We start from the raw sequence: 21,953 nt of genomic DNA, 5'->3' as shown, positions 1-21,953 counted from the left end.
AGTATTAAAAGAAAAATATTTGAATAAATTACCGAACATTTGTATATGATGTATTGATTCATGGTCCATCGAGAAAGCCTTTGTGACCACATATAGTCAGCAGTAGCAGAGGAAGTACGTCCATCTTGATATTCTCAACCCCCTACAAGCAGTCTTCTTATAAATGAGGACAAGTCATAATCCATTGAATTCTTTATTAACTTTTTGGTTTATATCCTAATTATAATTCCAGGTTAACTGATAAAATGTGGTCACTTTCAGAACCCCACTCATCAAGTCAGTCCCTTAGTTCAACCCACAGTGTAGTTCCACAGAGGTAGTAGTTAACAGATTATGTAGTAGATAATAACTGGTGCAGGCAGCAGTTTAAGGATTTTCAGGTTAGTAAAGCCAAGATGACACGATGGTAGGGTTTTGTTGTGTCATTTTACAAATGTGAAGCAGTGTTTTCACAGCATGAAAAGCAAAATGCAGGATAAGGCAAAGCTGGCCATCAATCGAAAGCTCTGACAATAATATTCTAGTTCTTTATTCTCCACCTTTCACTATTATGTGGTTCCCTTTTTCTGTTGTCAGTGCTGCTTAAACCTCAATAGTAACGGAGCTTCCAGTGACACGGACTCCAAACCAGCCATCCCAGAACTTAGTGTCTTGTCCTCCATGTTCAAAGGAAATGAAACGCATCCCAGGGCCATAGTCAGAAAACGTGTGGTTAACCTGCAGTACAGACAGAAAACCACTGTGAGCTGTAATGCAGGATACAGAGCACTGTGTTTGTCACACATTTATAAGAATCTGATTTTTAACTGAACCCTTGGTAGAACCTGGGACCATTTCGTGGCCTTTGCGTTTTTTAATTCCACGCCATTTCCACTGTGTTTAATGGAGTATAGCCAAATTTTCAAACATGTATTTTTTTTCCCATTTTATTTTAAAATTTCAGTCTGAGTTTTTTAAATGAGCTTAAATGGCTGAATAAAAGGCATACATCCACTATCGAACCTCGTGGCCGATTTCTGCCCCTTGAAACCCATTATAAACGCTATTTTTCACTGCAAATTAATTACGGTCAAAGGGATCGTCGATGTTTTTAAGTTTCATTTTCATTTTTGAGGAGGCCTTAGAGTTGTAATTTTTTTTATTTGTCCACCGGGTGGCGCCCTTGCTTCACATTTGACCCCGGGCTGGAAAACAGCGGGCTGCTTAGACAGACCTGCGGGGAAAGAAGCCTGATTCCCGGCGTGCAGCAGCGGCTTCGCCCGCTGATCGGGCGGGACCATTTTCGGTCCCTAGGACCGTGAGAGGGTGCTTTTTTTTTTTTTAGTCAACAGGAAATGATGTATTTGTTGTCACGTGGTATCGGACGTGTGTGCTGGAAAAAGCAGTCCCCGGTGATCGTGCCCCGGTCATCGTCGCGACTTACCCCGGGAAGATGCACTTTTTTCGGCCTAGAGGAGCAGCATTTGCCGCCTGGAGACCATTTTCTGGTCCTGAAAAAAAAAATAAAAGGCGATCGAAATGACTGTTGGTGCCAATCTTTAGTCCATCTAAAGGCCTAATTATAATAACAATTGAATATTACCTCAAATGTTTTTTTTGGAAAATATTCAAGTTTTATGTTTTTTGGGGCAAAAAAAGCAGTGCGCTCATGTGACGAAACCGGGATATAAAGGGTTAAAATCCGCGAAATGTAATTAAAACTTGACATGAATATTTCAAGGAGAAGTAGGTCTAAAAGATTGGCTAATTTAAAGTGGAATAAAATAATATATAAATTTTTTATAGCACTTTTTTGGGCGTGGTCGATTAGGACCGATAGTGTGTGCATTTTATGAAATGCGCTCCTGCAAAAAAAATAAAAGTGGATCGAAATGAATGTTGGTGCCAATCTTTGGTCCATCTAAAGGCCTAATTATAATAACAAACAAATATTACTTCAAATGTTTTTTTTGGAAAATATTTAGTTTTTTTGTTTTTTGGGGCTAAAAAAACAGGGCGCTCATGTAATAAAACTGGGATTTAAAGGGTTAAAACAATGAAAATATAATTAAAACTTGACATGGATATTTTAAGCAGAAGTAGTTTTAAAAGATTGACTAATTTAAAGTAGAAAAAAATATTGATATATAACATTTTTAGAGCACTTTTGGGGCGGGACAATTTTTGGTCCCGAGGTTCACGAAAGGATGGGATTTTGAGGTTCTACCAACAGTTAAAGGGGCTTTCAAAAACCTCTTTCCATGAGCAGTCATCACAGTCGGGGTCCAGAGTCACCGAATCTGGTCTGAACTCCTGTATGACTTCGTGGTTCTCATCTAGCAGACACACGGTCATCTGGTAGGTGCAGCCACAGTCCGTCCTCCCACAGTACCTGCAGGATGAGCTTCCCTTTAATCACTGAGTCTGTTCTCTGACACAAAGGAAATAACGTGTCTGTTCAGACGTGTCCTACCAGTCTTGTACTGTGACAGGAGGCTGTGCATCCAGCTGTTCAGATGAGAATCCCTCTGCCAGCAGGTCAATCACCTGCCTCTTCAGACACAGCCTGGGACACACAGGATATATTTGCAAACTGAACTAATTTTGGGAAGAAAACAAAAAAAGCATTCTGCCACATATATGATGTTTAAATTGAACTTAATATGTTTCATGTGAATAACAAAGTTGTAGTTTAGTAAAACCTTATGCATGTACATATGTTGTTGAGACAGACTCAATAATACTGTTAGAACTATGCGCTGTATTATAGAGTATCATAACTATCTGTCCAAACATTTTAACGTCTTATGGGGCGATCGTGGCTCAAGAGTTGGGAGTTCGCCTTGTAATCGGAAGGTTGCCGGTTCGAGCCCGACTTGGACAGTCTCAGTCTCATTGTGTCCTTGGGCAAGACACTTCACCCGTTGCCTACTGGTGGTGGTCAGAGGGCCCAGTGGCGCCAGTGTCCGGCAGCCTTGCTTCTGTCAGTGCGCCCCAGGGTGGCTGTGGCTACAATGTAGCTGCCATCACCAGTGTGTGAATGTGTGGATGACTGGTTGTGTAAAGTGCTTTGGGGTCCTTAGGGACTAGTAAAAGCGCTATACAAATACTTACCATTTAAACCTTTTCCAGTGACCCTAAAAGAAGCCTGACAGAATGTAGTGGTGTGACCAATACTCATATGTTGTATGTGATAACTACTCACTCAAAGGAGGTTGCAAAGTATTTAGTCACTCCTTCACTGCAAAAGTCATGACCACAGTCTCCCGGCATGTCCTCCACCTTCCACTGGCTCCCACCATTCTCTATCAGCTCCCAGAATTTCAGCTCATCTGGGAGGGAAATCCACAGTCTCAAGCTTCCAGTCACAGTATTATGTTTCGTTTTGTTTTGTTTTTTACATGAGCTTTATTGGGTCAAATACAAGAGCACAATTAGTTGCATTTGAGTGCTGGCCAGCACGAAACGGCCTCAAAAACAAGACCAGAACTAATAGTTTTTAAAAAGAAATCTAATTTAGTCTTGATCTGGTGAGTAACTTGTTAGCTATGCAACTTCTGTTATGAAATAGTTATGAGTAAGTTATGAGAAACAAAAGTGAACAAAGCTGACAGCTGTTCTCAGTGTCACATCCTAAAATATCACGGTAAAAGGCAGAAATCATTAGCAAGTTATTGAACACACTCGACGGCAAACCAGTCAGATACCCCCCCTCAGAACTTGGTGAAGACCAAAAGCAGAGCCAAGAAGAAAAGTGGACACTGGACTACCATTCACCGGGTGCCTAGAAACATGTTTCTAAATGAATAACACTACTTCTTGTGTGTATGTCTCCTGTTCGTTATTGTTTCTCCCTGTGCCCCATTTCCAGTCTACCCAAAGCATCTTGTGCTCCCTCTTTCGGATCAGTGGCCTCCCCGTGAACCTCCTTATGTGTGCACTGCTCCCTGTCTCATCTTTGACTGCTTGGATTCTGCCTTGCTTTGTAACTTTGGAGGTATCCTGTATCCTACACTAGGCTCTTGTGTACATGTAAGGTTCATACAAGAGGTAAGCTCTGCAAAAAGTAAAAGTTATAAACAAAATGTCAAAACTACTACTTTAAAAAGCATCTGATGAAATGCTCATCATGCTCTCTAATCCACTGAGGGAAAAATAATATCTTACCTTCTCCGCTGGGGTTCTTCAGCAGGTTTCTGGCCATGATTACAGCTCACTCAGAGAAGGCACGACCTGCACAGGAAAAACAGGAAATTGCTACTTGGACCAGTATTACAATTTAAACCAGATCCTTCATGTAGGTATTGGCTTAGCTGCAGGAGAGGTACTCATACAGGTCTCTTCTATATTACACAGTAGTGTGCTGGAACAGTAGTGTGTGTGTGTGTCATGCCAGCTGGAAGACTGCTGAACTCCACTCAATGGGGAACGTCCAATAAGGCAAAGGCTTGTGCTCGGGAAGCACATGTAAATAAACATCCAAGGAGAATCATAGTGACTTTGGGACTCTTAGTGGTCACATGGTGCTAGAGTTTCCTTTACAGCAAAAGGCTGTTTTAAATTGACTGAAATCTTTGTGACATTTGGTGCAATCAATGATCAGCATATGTGGTTTAGGTGGGCTCAGGAGCATATGAGGTGAGACCTATAGTCTCAAAAACATCCCAACCCAAACACTAATACCCTGTCTGCTGACTCACAGCACAGCAGAGAGGGTGAAAGCCTCACGCTTTACATGCTGAATAGGAGGCATCACAGAGGATCAAGCAGTCATCAGACAGACATCAGTCAGCAGGAAAACAACCAGGGATAGCAACACTTTTAAACTCTAGCAGCTCGAATACAGTGTATGTACAGTGCCTGGTCATTAGCTTTCTCTTTATATGCCTGGTGTTTGTGTGCTTCAGCACTGGTACCAACAATGTTTTTTAAGATGAGCTAATCATTTTTGCATTAAGGCCCAAAACGATAACTTGTCATTTTAGTCTCACAGAGTTTTGTGCACTGTGCAAGATACTGGATCTGCATTTTGCTGTTCACTGAGACTGAGAAAAAACTACTGAGTCATTTCCCCCTGCAAAGCATAACAGCTACATGACACGCATGCTAATGACATGCTCTGCTTTAAATAAAACACTGAGCTAAATGCATAAAGCAGCATATTGTGTATGTTACTCACAGACAAGAAGGTGGCCAGGTGCAGTCTTTTGTTTCCTCTGGCTGTTTCTCTGCCTGCACTTGAGTTCCTCTGCAGAGTTGCACCCCCACAATAGAGAGGCTTTTATAGACTGTGACGCACACACACACACACACACACACACACACACACACACACACACACACACACACGAGAAGGAGTGAGAGCGAAGAGAGGAGGAGGAGAGACACAGAACACTCTGGTTGGAGGCAGGGTGCATCCATCCAGCATAACTCAGCAGAACACACATGGACTCAGCACAAATGTCAGAGGAAACACTTCAACAGCAGCTGTGGGAGAAAAGCATTCAGTAAGTCACGTTGCATATACTAATAGGGTCACTTTAGTTGATCGTGAGGTTTTATGTAGCATTCAAATACAAGAAGAGCCAAACAATAACCAAGAAAGTTAAGAAATAACAAGAATTAAATACCAAACTTTGCGAATTAGTTAAAATCAGAAAATGATCTATGACATATGAAAGGACACCAGATTGTAGAAGGTAAGTTATTCCAGAAGTGAACAGACCCAGTGAAAATAAACTCAAAACCAGGAAACACATCTTAAACTGATGGGAAAGGGGACCAAGTAGAATTTGCCATACAGTAACATGCATTACAATCAAACAGCTGACTTATAGACCGGCTGATAGAGCAGTACACCAGGACTCTAAGCTGTAACACCAGGCAGACTGACCTGAGTGGGACTGTACAAGACTAATGGTCCACTCATAACATCCATTGGGAACTCACTGGGACTGTGGAGTCCAGCTGCAGTCACCATCAAGTGGACAATATAACAGGGTGATGCAGCACATGTCCGTGCTGCTGTTCTGCATAGGCCTCACACATCACACATAAAATATCTGTCCAAAATATTGTCTAGTGGACCTTTCCTCGTGCCTGGGCCTTAGTTTTGAGTAGATATTAAATATTTTATCAATCTTGACTTCACGCATCTTTTATGCTGTCAATGTGTAGCACAGTCCTCTGCAGCGGCAGCAAGGTTGTGGATGGCAGTAACATATATCACCTGCAGAGGGAGATGTGGTATCATATGATGGTTCTGCCAAAAACCAAAAGCGAGCTTATGGCCTTAATGTAAAACACTTGTTCACATGTTAGACAAAGATTTGCTCTGTGGTTTGTCTGATGAGAACTCCCAGGAAAAGTGTGTGACTTATGATGGAAACACAACTTAGATGACTGGTAAGTTTTTAATTTAAACGAAAGTAAACGAACCAAACAATATTAATGAAGCCGGTGTTCTGACAAAACGTCCTGCTTTGGCAAAACGTCCTATTGTAAGTAGTTTATGCACATTTCTGCTGTCACAGAGTCATTCCAGCACAAATGTAAGTAGGTATGACGGTTTGGCACTTAATTTTAGCTGTTAAAGTATGCTTGTACGTCACATTTACAAAGGTAGGACGGTTTGGCACTTAATTGTACCCATCAGAGTATGTTAGTAGCTTATATTCACATAGGTAGGATGGTTCGCCACTGAATTTCGTGTTGTGCGCATGCGTAGAAACAACGGGTAGGATGGTTTGTCAGGTAGGATGGATTCCCAGAACACCCTGCACCATCATGGCCCATTTTGTCAAAGCTGTAGGGCTAAATAGATCATAAAAAAGTAATAGCGTATCAACTTCTTCTTATTTTATTTACAAACTTAAATCAGTCATACACCCAAACTAAGGGACGGTCATACCCACAAGCCACCAAGGAATTACTGGTGACACACTTTAACAGCAGAGTCGTTAAATTATTCTTATCTTGCAAGCTTGTTCGGCGATTTAAAAATAATAATTTTAGAAATTATTTTTGCTTCTTAGCATTTTGACAGCACATTTTGATGTAGTTTACGCCTTTTGATGTAATGTAATGTAAAATGTAAAGCCTACCTTTGCTGTGTTTTTACTGCAGTTGCTCCTTTGGTTTACAAAGGGTCTTATCTTCAATAACATCAGATGGGAAATGTGTCCATATGTCTTCTGGTCCTCCCAAGTGTTGACATTTTGTCCCATTTTCATGAGAAAATGTGAGGGTCTAAACTTACTGCACAAGGATATTACTCCTGATCAGAAGGATATTACTTCTAATTGGATCACTTCCAAACTTTCATCTTGCTTTTATTGGTTGATGAAAGCATCAATACATTTCATCACAGTTTTTGTCCTCCGTGTCCCAGGTGTAAACTATAAGAAAGTCTAAAATACTCTGCAAATAAAAACAGCACTTCAGGGTTTTATGATGCACTGCTGGATTGAATTATTTTTATTCTAAAAATACAAAAGAAATCATTATTTGATAATTTAATGGAAAATAAAGGGAGTAATTATAAATCAATGTTTCTAAATGAGTAGCTTTTTCTTGTGTGTGGTGGTGTCAAAAATGGAGTTTAAGTTGGAGGACTTCACGTTCAGTCCAACTAAAGAAAAGGTGAATAGACGTCAGAAGAATGACCTATTACATATAGCATTTTTTTCCATGTGCCAGTGCCCCTAAATGCAAAAAGAAAGAAAGAAAGAAAAGAAAAATAACTGAAGGAGCTCTTGGGGATTAAGTTGGGTGAAAGGGGTTTAATTTGGTGAGCAGGTTCCTGCAGAAGAAGTTGAGTGAGGTGATGTTGCTGGTGTTCCTACTCCACTGCAAAATCTCCTTCCTCGAGCAGGCAGCTCCTACAACAGTGTTAACCAGCTCCCTACCAGGCAGCCCAATCTAGCTGTAAAAGGCTGATCATAGCTTCTTGTGTGGGTATACAAAATTAGGCTTTATTCTGTGCCACAACATCAATATAACACAATGAATACATTACATCATACACAAAGTACCTCCCAATATGGGAGAGAAAAATTCAAGTTAAACATTGCAGATTTGGCAAGTTGCTTTTTTGATTTTTTTCTTCCTGTGGACAGTACAGTACAACATTCAACAATCAATAGGAAATCATTGTGCCATAAATAACAAGTGGTTTAGGCATCATTCATAAGCAGGAATTTTCAAAATCATCAACACCAAGCTTACAAACATGGCTTGAATCACACTTTTTTTCATTCATGAACTACCGACGTTTTGGTGCCTTTTGTTGGATGTCCATTTGTTTCTTTATTGTCAATGCAGGAGTATAATATGACAGGATGAGCTTCTAGAAAAGTCTCTGACTGCACAGAGGAATGTCCAACAAACAGCAGTGCATATCCAACTGCGTGACCCCTGTAATGTTTTAGTGCAGCACCAGACATTTTTATCTTCCAGTGATACAGCACCCATAACTGTCCCTTCATGAATGGGTGGCCTGCTTATAATTAGGAATTTCCGTTATTTTTTTGGGAATGCGACAATACTTCCAGTTCTTTGGAACAGCTGCAGGTGGAGGCTCCGTTCAGCTCTAAGCTTCAGAGGACGCCTGGGGTTTGAGTTTGGCCTTTTCCATGGTCGTACCGTATGGGTCTGATCTTTTAAAGAAGCCCATCTAAAGCAAAGGATGAAGAGATTAGATGCAAAACAATAATAACGTGTGAGCTTCACAACTGATACGTGTAAAAAAATACACTGTTCCCTGATAACTTACCCAAAATGCAACTCACAACTCTTAAAGAATAGTCACTTTTACAATATCTGGTCAATCCACAAACACTATCTAATGACAGCCATACTGATTTTTCTACAACACATTGTTTTTCTTGCTTCTGTAATGGTTTTTGTTGGGTTTTTGTTCCCGCAGTAACAACTGAAAGACAATCTTACAATTTCCGTGTTCTGCAAGCACAGCTTTAGTTCAGATCACAGCTTTCAGCAGTTATAAGTAAACAAACTGACTAAAGAAACAAAAATCTGTTTTTGGGGTCTTTGGCTCAGGCTGTAACTCAGTAGAGCAGAAAAGCCCGAAGGTTAGTGCTGTCAATCTCATATTTATCAAGAATATTACAAAAACTGCAATGTGTAACAACCAAGTTATTCCAGAGCTGTTTTTCTGTGATCATGCTAAAAGTAGGGTATTTGAACACCTTGTTACCTTGTAAAGTAAGTATATGAGCAAGGCCAGCAACAGCAACCCAGCTAGAACAGCCAGGATGATGATCCACACAGGAACCGAGTACTGACTGTTGGGTTTATTCCACATCACAGCAGTCGCCACCTGAACAACAGGAAACCGCAGAACTGATCCACCGTGCACTGATTTTCATTTGTAAATGAAAAATCTAAAGAGCTTGTGAAATTGTAAAAACACAGAAAAAAGCTGTTGATGTTACCTTTTTGGATCCTGATGGCTTTAATGTGGGAGAAACAGAATACGGCATCCTGTCCACGCTGAAGTGAACGGAGCACTCCAGCGTGTACTGCTTATAGGCTCGCTGTGGACGATCGATAAACAAAAGTTTAATGAGGAAACTTTTTTGTATCTAAGGAAAATCAAAAGCCTCTGTGATTTCTGCGAAATCAGTTTCGTACTATTTCTTTAAATATTAGTTTATCGTTCCATACATCATCTACTCTGTACTGTGGGTTATAGTAGGCTCAAAATTTAATTATAAAATGTCACAATTAACAGTAGAAAGCCTATTAAGTTCATTAGGAAAACTGTTAGGTATGAATAATGATCTAATGTGGATGAGACACACTGTCTGTTTTTGTCGGTCGACAGAGGGCAGCATGAGCACAGACTCCTGCAGGTTCTCGCCTTCATCCGCTCTAGTCTGTTCCTTAGTTGAGTTTCTTCTTCTCAAACTTGAAAGACATGACTGACACTACAGAGCAGTAATGCAGAGTTCAAAGTCCTGTAGTCTCACCTCCATGAACGTTTCAGCCCAGACTCTTGAGCGTACAGTCAGGATGACACTTCGTCCTCTCTGCAGCAGCCCCACATTACACTGCAGCTGCCAGCACTCCACTGTACTGCATGTCTACAGAGGGACAGAGCAGGCACAGCACATTCCAGTTAACCATTCACCGTCATTTCTTTCATTACTAATGACTAATTACTGCCCTCACAACAGCAATTTAAACAAAAAAAAAACATGCAAGGATTTTTCTACTACATGATGCATTTGCATACATGTGCTTTACTTTCCTTAGTTTGATAAAAAGTTTTCCATTTGTCAATTTCACTGTTAAGCGTTAATTCTCACAGCCTCAGGGACTGAGAAGCCTGCAAAAGTCTTTTAAACGTTCCTGATTTGTAGGATGATTTGTTGAGTGTACTTCCGTACTTTGTGAGCTTTGGCACTTCAATGCATCATCTGGCAGTCAATATTCGGAGTGGCAGTGACTCTAAGCTCAAGACAAATTTCCTGTAAGAACTATACAGAAACAGCCCCATCTTCGATATAGAAGAGAATACCTCACATGCTGTGATATAACTGCATAACCATAAACCCTAGCAGTCGTTTTTGTAGCAATATAAACACATGGATAAACAGAGATTATGTTTCTTTGTATTATGCTTAGCATTAGTATTGTCAGTTATTATGACTTTGAATTAAGCTAAAATGTTGAAACATGTTCTAAAAATAAGACGGGTCCTCTGGAAAGGCTCACACAGTTAAATGGTTTTGGCAGCACAGTGACAGAGTAAGAGCAGATTACAGTGCAGTGATGATATAAGATGTCAAAGTCACCGGTGCTCTATACAGAGTTGATATGAACCAGTTTGAGCGCCAAGAAAACTTCATTCAAAATCCCACTGACTAAAAACTGAACTTCATTCTTTGGATATAATCAAAAGAAGATTGCTGGCAATTCACATGCCTCTGTTCTCAGATCCCCACAGCACACACTGAAACTCCTGTGATGTGTGTAAATGAGTAAAGTCGTGTATTGAACAAAGTAATGTTGTTGTTTATTTAATATTTCAGCTTTCAGTTTAACCCTGTGAGGTGTAAGTCATTGTCAGTGAAACCCCAGCCCTAAACCCAAACCCTATATATTTTTAAAAAGCCAAGAGGGTCTAAAGTGTCCCTTTGAAATCAACAATTACCAACTGAGTAGGGTTCACATCGTGAATACAGCCTGTCCTAACCCTACCTACACCAACAAGATGTGCCTCCCATAAGCCCCAAAAGAGAGAAATCCATAAATGATTCCAGGGGTCATGAACGGTTCATATGTGTAGAAATATGATATATAACCAACACTGTTGGTGTGTTTTATGATTATGAATGAACCACACTGTCTGGGTTTCTAGTTTCCTCATGGAAGCGTTAGTCTCCCTGTGCCTGTCCATGAAGCCAGATAACACACACCAATGAGTTAAATTGCAGGAATGTCTTAAAGACATAAAGACCTGGATGGCCGCTAACTTTCTGCTTCTTAATTCAGATCAAACTGAGGTTATTGTACTCGGCCCTGAAAAGCTTAGAAATATGGTATCTAACCAGATTCTTACTCTGCATGGCATTACCTTGGCCTCCAGTAACGCTGTGAGGAACCTTGGAGTCGTTTTTGACCAGGACATGTCCTTCAACGCACATATTAAACAAATATGTAAGACTGCTTTCTTCCATTTGTGCATCATCTCTAAAATGAGAAATATCCTGTCTCAGAGTGACGCTGAAAAACTAGTTCATGCATTTATTACTTCCAGGCTGGACTACTGTAATTCATTATTATCAGGATGTCCAAAAAACTCACTGAAAAGCCTTCAGCTAATCCAAAATGCTGCAGCAAGAGTCCTGACAGGGACTAGAAAGAGAGAGCATATTTCTCCTGTTTTGGCTTCCCTTCATTGGCTTCCTGTTAAGTCCAGAATTGAATTCAAAATCCTGCTCCTCACATACAAGGTCTTAAATAATCAGGCCCCATCTTATCTTAATGACCTTGTAGTACCATATCACCCTATTAGAGCACTTCGCTCTCGCTCTGCAGGCCTACTTGTTGTTCCTAGAGTATTTAAAAGTAGAATGGGAGGGAGAGCCTTCAGTTTTCAGGCCCCTCTTCTGTGGAACCAGCTTCCAGTTTGGATTCAGGAGACAGACACTATCTCTACTTTTAAGATTAGGCTTAAAACTTTCCTTTTTGCTAAAGCATATAGTTAGGGCTGGACCAGGTGACCCTGAATCCTCCCTTAGTTATGCTGCAATAGACGTAGGCTGCCGGGGGATTCCCATGATGCATTGAGTTTTTCCTTTCCAGTCTCCTTTCTCACTCACTATGTGTTAATAGACCTCTCTGCATTGAATCATATCTGTTATTAACCTCTGTCTCTCTTCCACAGCATGTCTTTTATCCTGTCTTCCTTCTCTCACCCCAACCAATCACAGCAGATGGCCCCGCCCCTCCCTGAGCCTGGTTCTGCCGGAGGTTTCTTCCTGTTAAAAGGGAGTTTTTCCTTCCCACTGTCGCCAAAGTGCTGCTCATAGGGGGTCATATGATTGTTGGGTTTTTCTCTGTATCTATGAAGCGCCTTGAGGCGACTTATGTTGTGATTTGGCGCTATATAAATAAAATTGAATTGAATTGAATTGCCTACAACAATCGTGCATTGCATGGCAGACTGTGTGATATGTTGGAAACAAAACTAGTGACTGTCACATACCACAGCAAGTCACTGAAGCTACAAGTTATCAAAATTAAAGCTTTTTATCTCTTAAAAATAACCCAACAATGCACATGTACAGTATTCTGCAGCCCTAACTTTCTTCTGGGAGTGTGTAACTGTTGTTCACACTGACCTGTGAACTTCTATTAAGTTAGCACCAATTCATTAATACTAAAAATACTTTAGTTTTTAGAATTCCCACTGTGCAGCACGGTTTATTCGAAACATTTCTGTGTGCTAAGGTTGTTTGGTTTCATCCGAGTGCCATTAGAGATGAGCTGTCAAATGTCAGCCGCACAAAAATAACTCAGTAAATCACAAACGTAATTAACTTCTTCTCACAAACAATTACAGCAAGCAGCTGTCGATGTTGACCAGAGCTCATCATCTTTATTTCCATTTCCTCTGTTGAAACAAACAATCGAATCAGAACAAGAAAAGGCAGAGCTACTCCTTTCTGCAGTCTCATTTGCATCTTTTGGTTTCAGTGCATTGCATACATGTGTAAATACCACTGAACACTACAGTAAACACAGTCCCGTAGAAACTCAGAGAGACTCGACACCCAACAAAAGAGCTTTTGTTTTAAAGTGTTTGGGATCTGCAAGCTAATCTCGCCACTACTCTCCACCCACGTGTCAGACACTGAGGACAGAGACAAACATGACCCGTGTCTTTAAGGGACACATGACGTCCACTGATGAGGAGCAAATGTTGTCACAAGGTTGCAGAAGAAGGAATAAAGTTGGATATTCAGTTTAAACTTGAATTTAGCTAGGTTTGCTACGAACTTACCCTGCTGTGTGTGTTTGTGCTAAGCTAGGCTATACATAGGTTATGGTGCTACAGTGAAGGTTTGGCATGAAGTGCACAGAGATGTCAGACTCTGCTTAGCTCCTGATGGCTTTAAGCTGAGTTAGCTGCAGCTAGAATCTGTAATCAAGCATTTCCATTCATTAATCAAAGAACAGTACATGTTCTCTGTAAAACTCCTTCACAGGTTGAATTTCTATATTCTGTAATGTCTCACCAGGTTTCCTTGTTCAGCCAGAGGATCTCTGTGCACGTCCCTCTTCTGGATGCGGTGCTCAACATTGGACTTCAGTGATGCTGGACCCTCTACTGCCCCAGGCTGAAGCTGTAAACATAAATACATTAGGAGTCATTAGCAAACACAAGCCAGTGTTCACAGTCAAGAATAGACTAACAACAAAGGTGTAAGTGTGTGTCCTCACCTTAAGTTTCAGTGCATTTAAGGTTGTTTTGGAGAAGCAGCTGAGAGGACCCTCAGTGACCACCTCCAGAGGGTAGAGCAGCCAGTGACCATGAGCCTTCAGGGGACATTTCACCACTAAAGATGTCTGGCTCACCACACTGGGACCGTTATTCACCAACTGAGAAAGAGTTTAACATGTTATACTGTGTCTTATTTTAGTACACTGTACATTGTGTACTGCACTTTACAAACAAACTCCCTTGCATTGTGATTTTAGTAAAAGGAAACACAAGTCCTACGCGTGAAATGACATTAGCAATGTTTGACTGTATCAAGCGCGCCAGCACAGCCATCCACGTCATGATAGTCTTGAGAGCTTAATAAAAGAAGCCGACTGGACTGGTTTGTGAACGTTTCACCTCTCTTCAGTTCTAAAACAAGTGGTCCAGTTGTTCAACAGATGTAGCCCGGATAAAATGAACCGGCTTTTTCCTTTCCATGGATCACGTCATCCAGTTCACTTTTGTCCTGGTTGTTCAAAAGAAGAAATGAACAAGACAAACTGGAGGTTTGATCTAGATTTTTTTTAAAAACCCAAAAACTATTGGATTATCTGATCTTATCCAATCAGGTAATCCTGTTTTCCCTTTGAACAGGTTTCAGGATCCGTTCTGACTGGATTTATCCTACCAGATTACTTGTGAACAAACGCACCCAGGTTATTATCCACTAGTGGAGGAGACCCACTTTGAAACCCCTTGTAGCCACATTTTTAAGGAAAAGAAGACTATCGCACATCTTAGTTAAGACCGACGCATCTCAATATTACCAGCTGACAAGGGGAGGTGCAGTGCTGTTCTCAATTCATCTGATTATCACTCCAAAATGACCACACTTTTCAACAATTTAAGGAGTGTGGTAATATTTTACAGCAACACTTATGAGTTCTTAATGTAAGACACAAGCAGCTACTAGATGAAAGACATGAATTGCATACAACAGCTTAAAAGGGAAAAAGCTACTGACCACCATACATACTGATGCCTACACCGAGATGTTACACCCTGCATATGCATGACTTTCTTCTTGTATCTGCTTATGGGGGTCTCATAAGTGTTAGTGTCACTGAGGAGTGTGGTAATTTTGCAGTGATAATCAGTTGACGATTGATGCTTCGGTCTTTACACAGGAATGTTACTCAGGACGCCACCTTTTTCTGGATGGTGACGTTAGAAGGAGGAATTCCCTCACTAGAGTTTAATCACCTGCCAGTTTGTTTTAGAACTGAACTCCTCAGATCTTCACAGATCTGAAAAAGTCCAGGATCTTTCAGGCTCTCAAGTTTGAAGATTTGCAACTTTTTGTAATGACACATAATAGTAAAAATAAAACAAAATGAAGAATAAGATCATTTAAAACACATAAACATACAGAAAGAGCATAAGAAAAACTAATGATTATGGCTTATGAACAGCTCCCTATTTACCTTGTAGAACAACCTTAAGCAGTATTAACTTTTAGTCTCTCACATAGCTGTGGAGGCATTTTGACCCACTCTTCTTTACGTTGCTGGAGGTTTACAGGCTTTGGTTTATGCACAGCAGTTCATTCAGGTTGGGGTCTGGATTTTGTCTCAGCCATTGCAACACCTTGATTCTTTTTTCAACTACTCTATTGTAGATTTGCTGCTATGCTTGTTATCATTTTCCTGTTGTTGATCTGTCTGTTAGGCAGATGGCCTGAGATTTTATTCTGGAATATTTATACAGAGGAGTTCATGCCTGACTTGGTGACTCCAATATTCCAAAAAACAAGCCCAAATCATCAACCCTCCACCACCGTGTTTGACATCTGGTCTGAGGTATTTTCCAAATATGCCACTGCGCATTATGGCAAAATGTCACCACCTTGTTTCAGAAGTCTTTTGGTTCGTTTAGATGCAACATTACAAAACTGTAACCATTCTATTTTCTTGCTGGAGAGAAGAGACAATTTGTTTTTTAAAAGACGTTCAGTCTTTTCCTAATTGTACTGTCATGAATTTCAATATTTAACATGCTAACTGAGGCCTGTAGAGTCTGAGATGCAGCTCTTGGACAGTCATTCCTGTGAACACTGGCACCTATGTGTACTTTTTTTGTAACCACAGCTGACGTTTTAAGCCTCAGAAGATAATGTTAGCTTCTTTTTCACAGTGCAAAATGTTTTAGTGAAATAGCCGAGCTCCTATTTTACACGACTATTAATTTAAGCTCACCAACACTACTATACTCACATTAAAAGTTGGTGAATATTTTGAATGTATTACTCTTCTATGTTTCAGTGTGCAAACGTGATAGGACTAGCTTCTTGTGTATCGTAGATGTTATTTTTACCTCGAAGACCTGCTGAAGCTCAGGGCCGATCTCCTGCTCCTCCCCCAGACCCTGTCGCACAGTCCAGTTGGGAGGAGGAAAGATGACTTTGTCTGGCCGAGAAACACTGCAAACGGCACAGTCACACTTTTATCTTGGCAAGAATGAAGGTTAAGAAAAATGATGTCATAGTTATGTGTCTAAAGTGAAGCCTCACCCCTGGAGAATGATGTCAGCCATGGCAGAGACCTTCAGCTCATAAAACACCACTTCGCTCTCAGAGTTATTTGCATTTTTACTAGAACAAACCACAAAAACGTAATGTTACTGAAACAGCCCTGATCACCTGATCAAGAAGCATTAAACAGCTTTACAAACCTGAATTTTGTAGACTTTTAGTGAAGCGAGCTGAGAAGTTATTAAACATATATATATATATATATATATATATATATAAAACTAACTTTGCAAATGCTACCAAAAAACCCTACAAGATAAAATGAATCAAAAATATTTGGATAACACAGTAGGAACATGTATTTTCACATGAGGTATTATTTAACCAGTGGGAGTTTAAGTTATTTTGCACGCTAATAGAGACTTCCATCTGCCACTGAAGGTGCTCAAGAACTTCTACTCCTGCACCATCGAGAGCGTCCTGACGTCAAACATCTGCACCTGGTTTGGGAACAGCACCAATCAGGACAGACGAGATCTGCAAAGGGTGGTGCGCTCGGCAGAACGCATCATTCAATCAGAGCTCCCTGACCTGCTGTCCATCTACACCAAGCGGTGCAAGTCCAAAGCTAGGAAGATTATGATGGACCTCTCCCATCCCAACAATGGACTCTTCTCACTGTTGAGGTCTGGGAAGCGCTTCCGCTCCCTTAAGGCCAAAACAGAGAGAATGAGGAGGAGCTTCTTCCCCCAGGCTATTCGGGGCCTGAACCAGGTGTAGGACTGGACTCTCCCAAACACGTCACTATAAGACTGGACTCTCACACACGTCACCACACGCACCACCACACATTTCCTATAATCCTATAATTCCTATAATTTATAATCCTTATCTTTATAATCTCTTCTGCTATTTGCACATTTTTACTGTAAATTCCTAAGTTAATTTGTAAATTTTTGTAGTAAATTGTAAATATTGTAAAACTTTTCTTCTGTCATTTAATGGTCGGGCATTGTACAGCTACAAGCATTTCACCCCCATGTCATACTGTGTATGGTTGTGTGTGTGTGACAAATAAAATTTGAATTTGAATTTAATATTCAAACACACAACATAAAGACCCCACATTAGTAGATGCATTGCTGGTTTGGAGGAAGTAATTACTGAAGTTATTACAGAAAGTTCAATCAGAGAGAATGAGTCTAAATAAATATCAGTAGTACTGGAAGTAGCTGCTCATTATGAATCTTTTTTTTTCTTTAATGGTTAAAATTTTACTTGTGAACAAAGTCATTTTAATTCAGATTCAAAGAGTATTTGGCTCAACGAAGCTCTGACTAAATAAACCTGGGGTTGTTCTTGTTTTCAGCACTGAATCAGTGACAAATCGTAAGATGTTCTAACTTTACAAAAGGTGTTTTCTAGTTGCTGGAGAAAATCTTGTTCACTTTCCACAGAAATAGAGCAACAAACTCTTTTTCCAAGCTAAAAAAAAAGATCTTTTAAATTAGCAGGATGCCATTTCCTCTCCAGCTTACAGGTTAACTGCTTTAAGGTACGCGTTGCTGAGTATTTCTCATATGGAGCCTTTATTTTTAGAGGAGCCAGAGTATCCAGGTCACTTTCCAGGTCCACAGTCCCTTTTTTTGGTAGGATGAGTAACATTTTTTTCTTGGCGTTCTTCCTCTTGTCTCAATGAAGCGTGTTTTGTCAATTTCAGTTTGTTCAGGTTAAGAATTTCCAAACTTAGTACAACTTTCAGTTTGGAAGACTAGATGTGGATCACCATCACCTTCTCAACATCAAAATGTTTGCTGGTGTGATATCACTACAACGCAGCCACATTAACCGCGGTTCAGTCAGGATCACTAAAACAGGCTGTTTCCATCTGTAGCAACTTAAATGCTACTCAAAAAATGAAGGGATCACTTAACTCAGACATCAAGTCTTCATGAATGAAATATTCAGGTTGAAAGTCTTTATTGACACATTGTGTAATTTGTTTTGGTTTCAATGGAAATCCAAATTTCAACCCTTCCAAAAAAATCCTAGGAAGAACAGAGCAGGCATCGTGACAGCAGCCTGTTAAAGGGGAGTTTTTCCTTCCCACTGTCGCCAAAGTGCTTGCTCATAGGGGGTCATATGACTGTTGGGTTTTCTCTGTATGTATTATTGTAGGGTCCACCTTACAATATAAAGCATCTTGAGGTGACTGATGTTGTGCTGTATAAATAAAACTGAACTGAATAGATCAAGGAGCTGGGGTTGAGGTGCAGCAACGTTGAAAGCAGCTAAAGCAGCCTAATAGCATGCCCTATATGGGATTTACCATGTGTAGAAAGAAGTCAGCTGGTGTGGACTGGCAATGACATCAGCTGAGTTTGACTTCAGCATGAGTCAGCACTAGTAGTATGTATGTTTAACTGCTCTGTTATTTCCTGAGGGGTTTCAGATGGATGTGCATATTTGATTTGGCACAGATTTTACACTGGATACCATTCCCAGCATAACCCTCCTATTTATCTGAGCTTCAGAGCAGCACTAAGAGTACACTAATCCCTGAAGTGGCTTTGTGACTCCTGTTCGTCCTACCAGAATCAAACCGAGGATCATTATGCAAATGTGTTAACCACTACACCACAGAATCACAATAACAGTGATGATGACAGATTTACTTGGTTGCCCTAAAGAATTTTTTGTTAAAAAAAACTGTATGTAGCTTATAATAAGAATTAAGAGAATACTTTGGATTAAAATCTGCTCCACTGGTATGCAGTTGCCAAAGATACCCCATCCCACTTGAACTGGAATCCCTAAAAAGTGGCCTACCTTCGTATCTGGAGCTCAAACTGAACAGTATTGTAAGTATCACTGAGTCTGGGGATGGTGAAGCGAAGACCGGCCCACAGCTACAAAAACAGCCACAGAAAATTCACGCAGTTATTTCAGGGAACATGAGAAAGGAAATAAATGTGTTAAATAGAGTCTGGGTTCTTTTTCTTAGAGACGCCCACTTTGGAAACAAGGAATGAAAACTCTTTCAACACAAAAGCAATGTTTATCAGGTTTTATCAGGTCGGTGAGAAAACATGTCGAGTTTGCTTATGTATGAATTAGGCAAGTCAACTTGGCTTAATTGTACTGAGACACAAAGAGTGGGAAAGGCCAAAAATAACATGTGGGTCTTATTGGCTCTTACACTGGTACCAGACTTCATGGGGTTTCCCAGATCACACACGAGATAGCGGGTCTGGTTTTCTGCCTCGTAGCTGCAGGTCAGCTGAGTCAAGCTCTGGAAAGGACACAAAGAAATAAAACTCCATCATGTATTTAACTTTATTAAGTGTACTGCTGTAAAAGCTAAAGAGCTGTTGTCTTGATGCATGCTCAGCTATCCAGGTAAGGAAAGAAGATTCATCTGGACGTAGCGTTTTCAGTGTGAGAAACGTTTCGTCACTCAGCCAAGTGACTTCTTCAGTCTCACGAGTTGTTAGAATAATAAATCAAAACTCTGACTAGAGTTAGAGTGTGACTCTACCAACCAGCTGCATTTCAGGGCTTTCAAAAAATGTATTCAAAACGTAGTAAGTGTATTCACGTTCTTTCACGGCTTTAACTCAACAAGGAGGGCGTCAGGTTGAGAAAACTCTTTTAGCGTAACATTACGATGGCAAAGTGACCTTTGACTTTATGCAAAGTCAAAATAATTTCCACATTTTATTTGCATTAAAGCATTTTTATGCATAATTATCATTTGAATGAAAAAACACGGTGCTTCTGACCGTGATACTTAAACCTCCTTTTAAACGCCACCGACTCACCACGTTGTTGCGTGCTATCCCGCTGTAGTCAGCCTCTGGGGGAAGCGCCACATAGAGCTCAGCCTCGTACGCACCTCCCTCTCCCTCGTTCCTGGCATTGAAGGTCAGGCTCACGGAGTTTTCGCCTCCCAAGTAAACCTCTGTCTTGTCACTGGGCAAAGAGAAGCGCAACATCATCACTATGTTTTCACTGAGCCTTACCTTTTTGAAAGCTGTTGAAAGCTGTTAAAAGAACAGTTTATGCAGACTTCCTGTTGCACATAAAACCATAAGTTCCATGTAACACTGAGAATTGAATCGATTTATCAGAGAAAAACAGTTTTTGAACCAGATTTTTATTTTTTATTAACCTAAAGTGATATACTATAACCAACCGTAACCAAAGTACCCATCATCAACAATGACTCCAACCCTAAACTAGTGCTGTCAGGCTAACATTGAAAACACTCTTCTCCAAAACACAGGGACTGGGTTGGGTCATTACCAGTGATGAGACGTCAGGGTCAGAAGGTTAATATATCACAAACCTAATGATTACGTAATGCACAAAAAGTGTCTGATTGTGCAAGAGTTACACAGTCAACAAACAATCATTTGCAGTCTGCTTTAAGCCACACGATTAAAATAAGCACTATAATCTCCCTCCTGTAGATCTGTTCTGTTCTTCAGCAGCCCCTGAGGAAGCTACTCATCTGTGACTCTTTAGCTGCTTAATTCTCCACAGTGTTTCTCACTCATGTTCGGTTCTGCCAATCGAAGTTTTCAAAGGTTTTTCAAGAGCAGCAAGACTGAACAAAAACAGCCAAAGCAAAACAAAGAGCTGAAAGCAGCAACACTAAGTAAAGTCGGGATTCAGCGTTACAGGCTAAGCTCATTGATGTGAATGTGAATATGCCAAAAATTATCAGTACTTGATGTATTATTTTGCAGAGGTGGGACCAAGTCATTGTTTTGCAAGTCTCAAGTAAGTCTCAAGTCTTTATCCTCAAGTCTCAAGTCAAGTCTCAAGTAATGTCAGGCAAGTCAGAGTCGAGTCTCAAGTCACTGGTGTAAAAGTCCGAGTCAAGTCACAAGTCTGAAACTTTGAATTTCAAGTCCTTTCGAGTCTTTAAAAAAAAAAACAACGAAAAAATAATGTTGCAGTTATGCTAAATGTAAATATTAGACCATGTAATTTTAAATCTGTGTTTTTCTCAACACATGACAAAAGTGAACGTAGAAAATATACACAAATTGTGAAATTGCACCTCTTTAAAATGCAGCTCAATTAAACCTAGCTCCAAGAATAATTTTCACCGACAGTTCTGAGATACGCTGCATGTTATTCTTGGATGCGGTTGTAGGACCAGCTTTAAAATCGCATGACAAAAATATCATACACATTAAAAAAACTGTATCACCAACGTAGCCTGGACAACATTTGCTAGTTAGATGAAGTCAGCTATCTCATCTTAGCATATTTATATGCATATTTATAATTATACGGTTCTTGGAGTGAGTGCATACACTCATGAAGTTTAGTAACTTCAGGTCACTGCAACAAGCCCAGGTACAGTTTACCGACGGATGGGTACAGGACCTTGAAATGCACCGTGTAGAACGAAAGACCATCGTACGTATCATAAGTTTACCAGTCTCACAAATCGTCGTCATAAATACACATTCA

General features: G+C 40.3%; 2 protein-coding genes across 2 annotated transcripts in view; both read right to left on the bottom strand.

Annotated features, from left to right (window-relative positions):
• Positions 1–179: 179 nt before the first annotated feature.
• Positions 180–5,286, bottom strand: fbxo2 (F-box protein 2). Its single transcript, XM_026168992.1, has 6 exons — positions 5,159–5,286; positions 4,147–4,212; positions 3,185–3,311; positions 2,453–2,545; positions 2,233–2,371; positions 180–717 (listed from the first exon to the last, which is right to left on the bottom strand). Exons 2-6 carry the CDS (start codon positions 4,181–4,183, stop codon positions 583–585), a joined length of 531 nt encoding a protein of 176 aa, XP_026024777.1. The 5' UTR covers positions 4,184–4,212; positions 5,159–5,286; the 3' UTR covers positions 180–582.
• A 2,387-nt stretch (positions 5,287–7,673) lies between these two features.
• The window catches only part of LOC113022983 (integrin alpha-5-like), a 53,733-nt gene continuing 39,453 nt past the window's right edge, over positions 7,674–21,953 (bottom strand). The window contains exons 20-30 of the mRNA XM_026168991.1: positions 20,288–20,438; positions 19,666–19,758; positions 19,296–19,375; positions 16,506–16,586; positions 16,310–16,415; positions 13,954–14,112; positions 13,749–13,856; positions 9,972–10,085; positions 9,435–9,536; positions 9,197–9,319; positions 7,674–8,653 (exon numbers count right to left, since the gene is read on the bottom strand). Of these exons, the coding sequence (XP_026024776.1) occupies positions 8,570–8,653; positions 9,197–9,319; positions 9,435–9,536; positions 9,972–10,085; positions 13,749–13,856; positions 13,954–14,112; positions 16,310–16,415; positions 16,506–16,586; positions 19,296–19,375; positions 19,666–19,758; positions 20,288–20,438 (1,201 nt within the window). The 3' untranslated portion in view covers positions 7,674–8,569. The remainder of the gene's footprint in view (positions 8,654–9,196; positions 9,320–9,434; positions 9,537–9,971; positions 10,086–13,748; positions 13,857–13,953; positions 14,113–16,309; positions 16,416–16,505; positions 16,587–19,295; positions 19,376–19,665; positions 19,759–20,287; positions 20,439–21,953) is intronic.

Source organism: Astatotilapia calliptera, chromosome 5 (assembly GCF_900246225.1).
Source record: "Astatotilapia calliptera chromosome 5, fAstCal1.2, whole genome shotgun sequence".
Classification (NCBI taxonomy): Eukaryota; Metazoa; Chordata; class Actinopteri; order Cichliformes; family Cichlidae; genus Astatotilapia; species Astatotilapia calliptera.
This window is presented reverse-complemented; position numbering and strand designations above follow the sequence as displayed.

What these genes read in the sequence shown, in the direction of transcription:
- fbxo2 (XM_026168992.1), bottom strand. Translation starts at nt 4,183, where the DNA reads ATGGCCAGAAACCTGCTGAAGAACCCCAGCGGAGAAG. An exon ending in GAAGAACCCCAGCGGAGAAG is followed by an intron (nt 3,312 to 4,146) that starts GTAAGATATTAT and finishes TTTCCCTCCCAG; the next exon opens with ATGAGCTGAAATTCTGGGAG. An exon ending in CCTGTCACAGTACAAGACTG is followed by an intron (nt 2,372 to 2,452) that starts GTAGGACACGTC and finishes CTCATCCTGCAG; the next exon opens with GTACTGTGGGAGGACGGACT.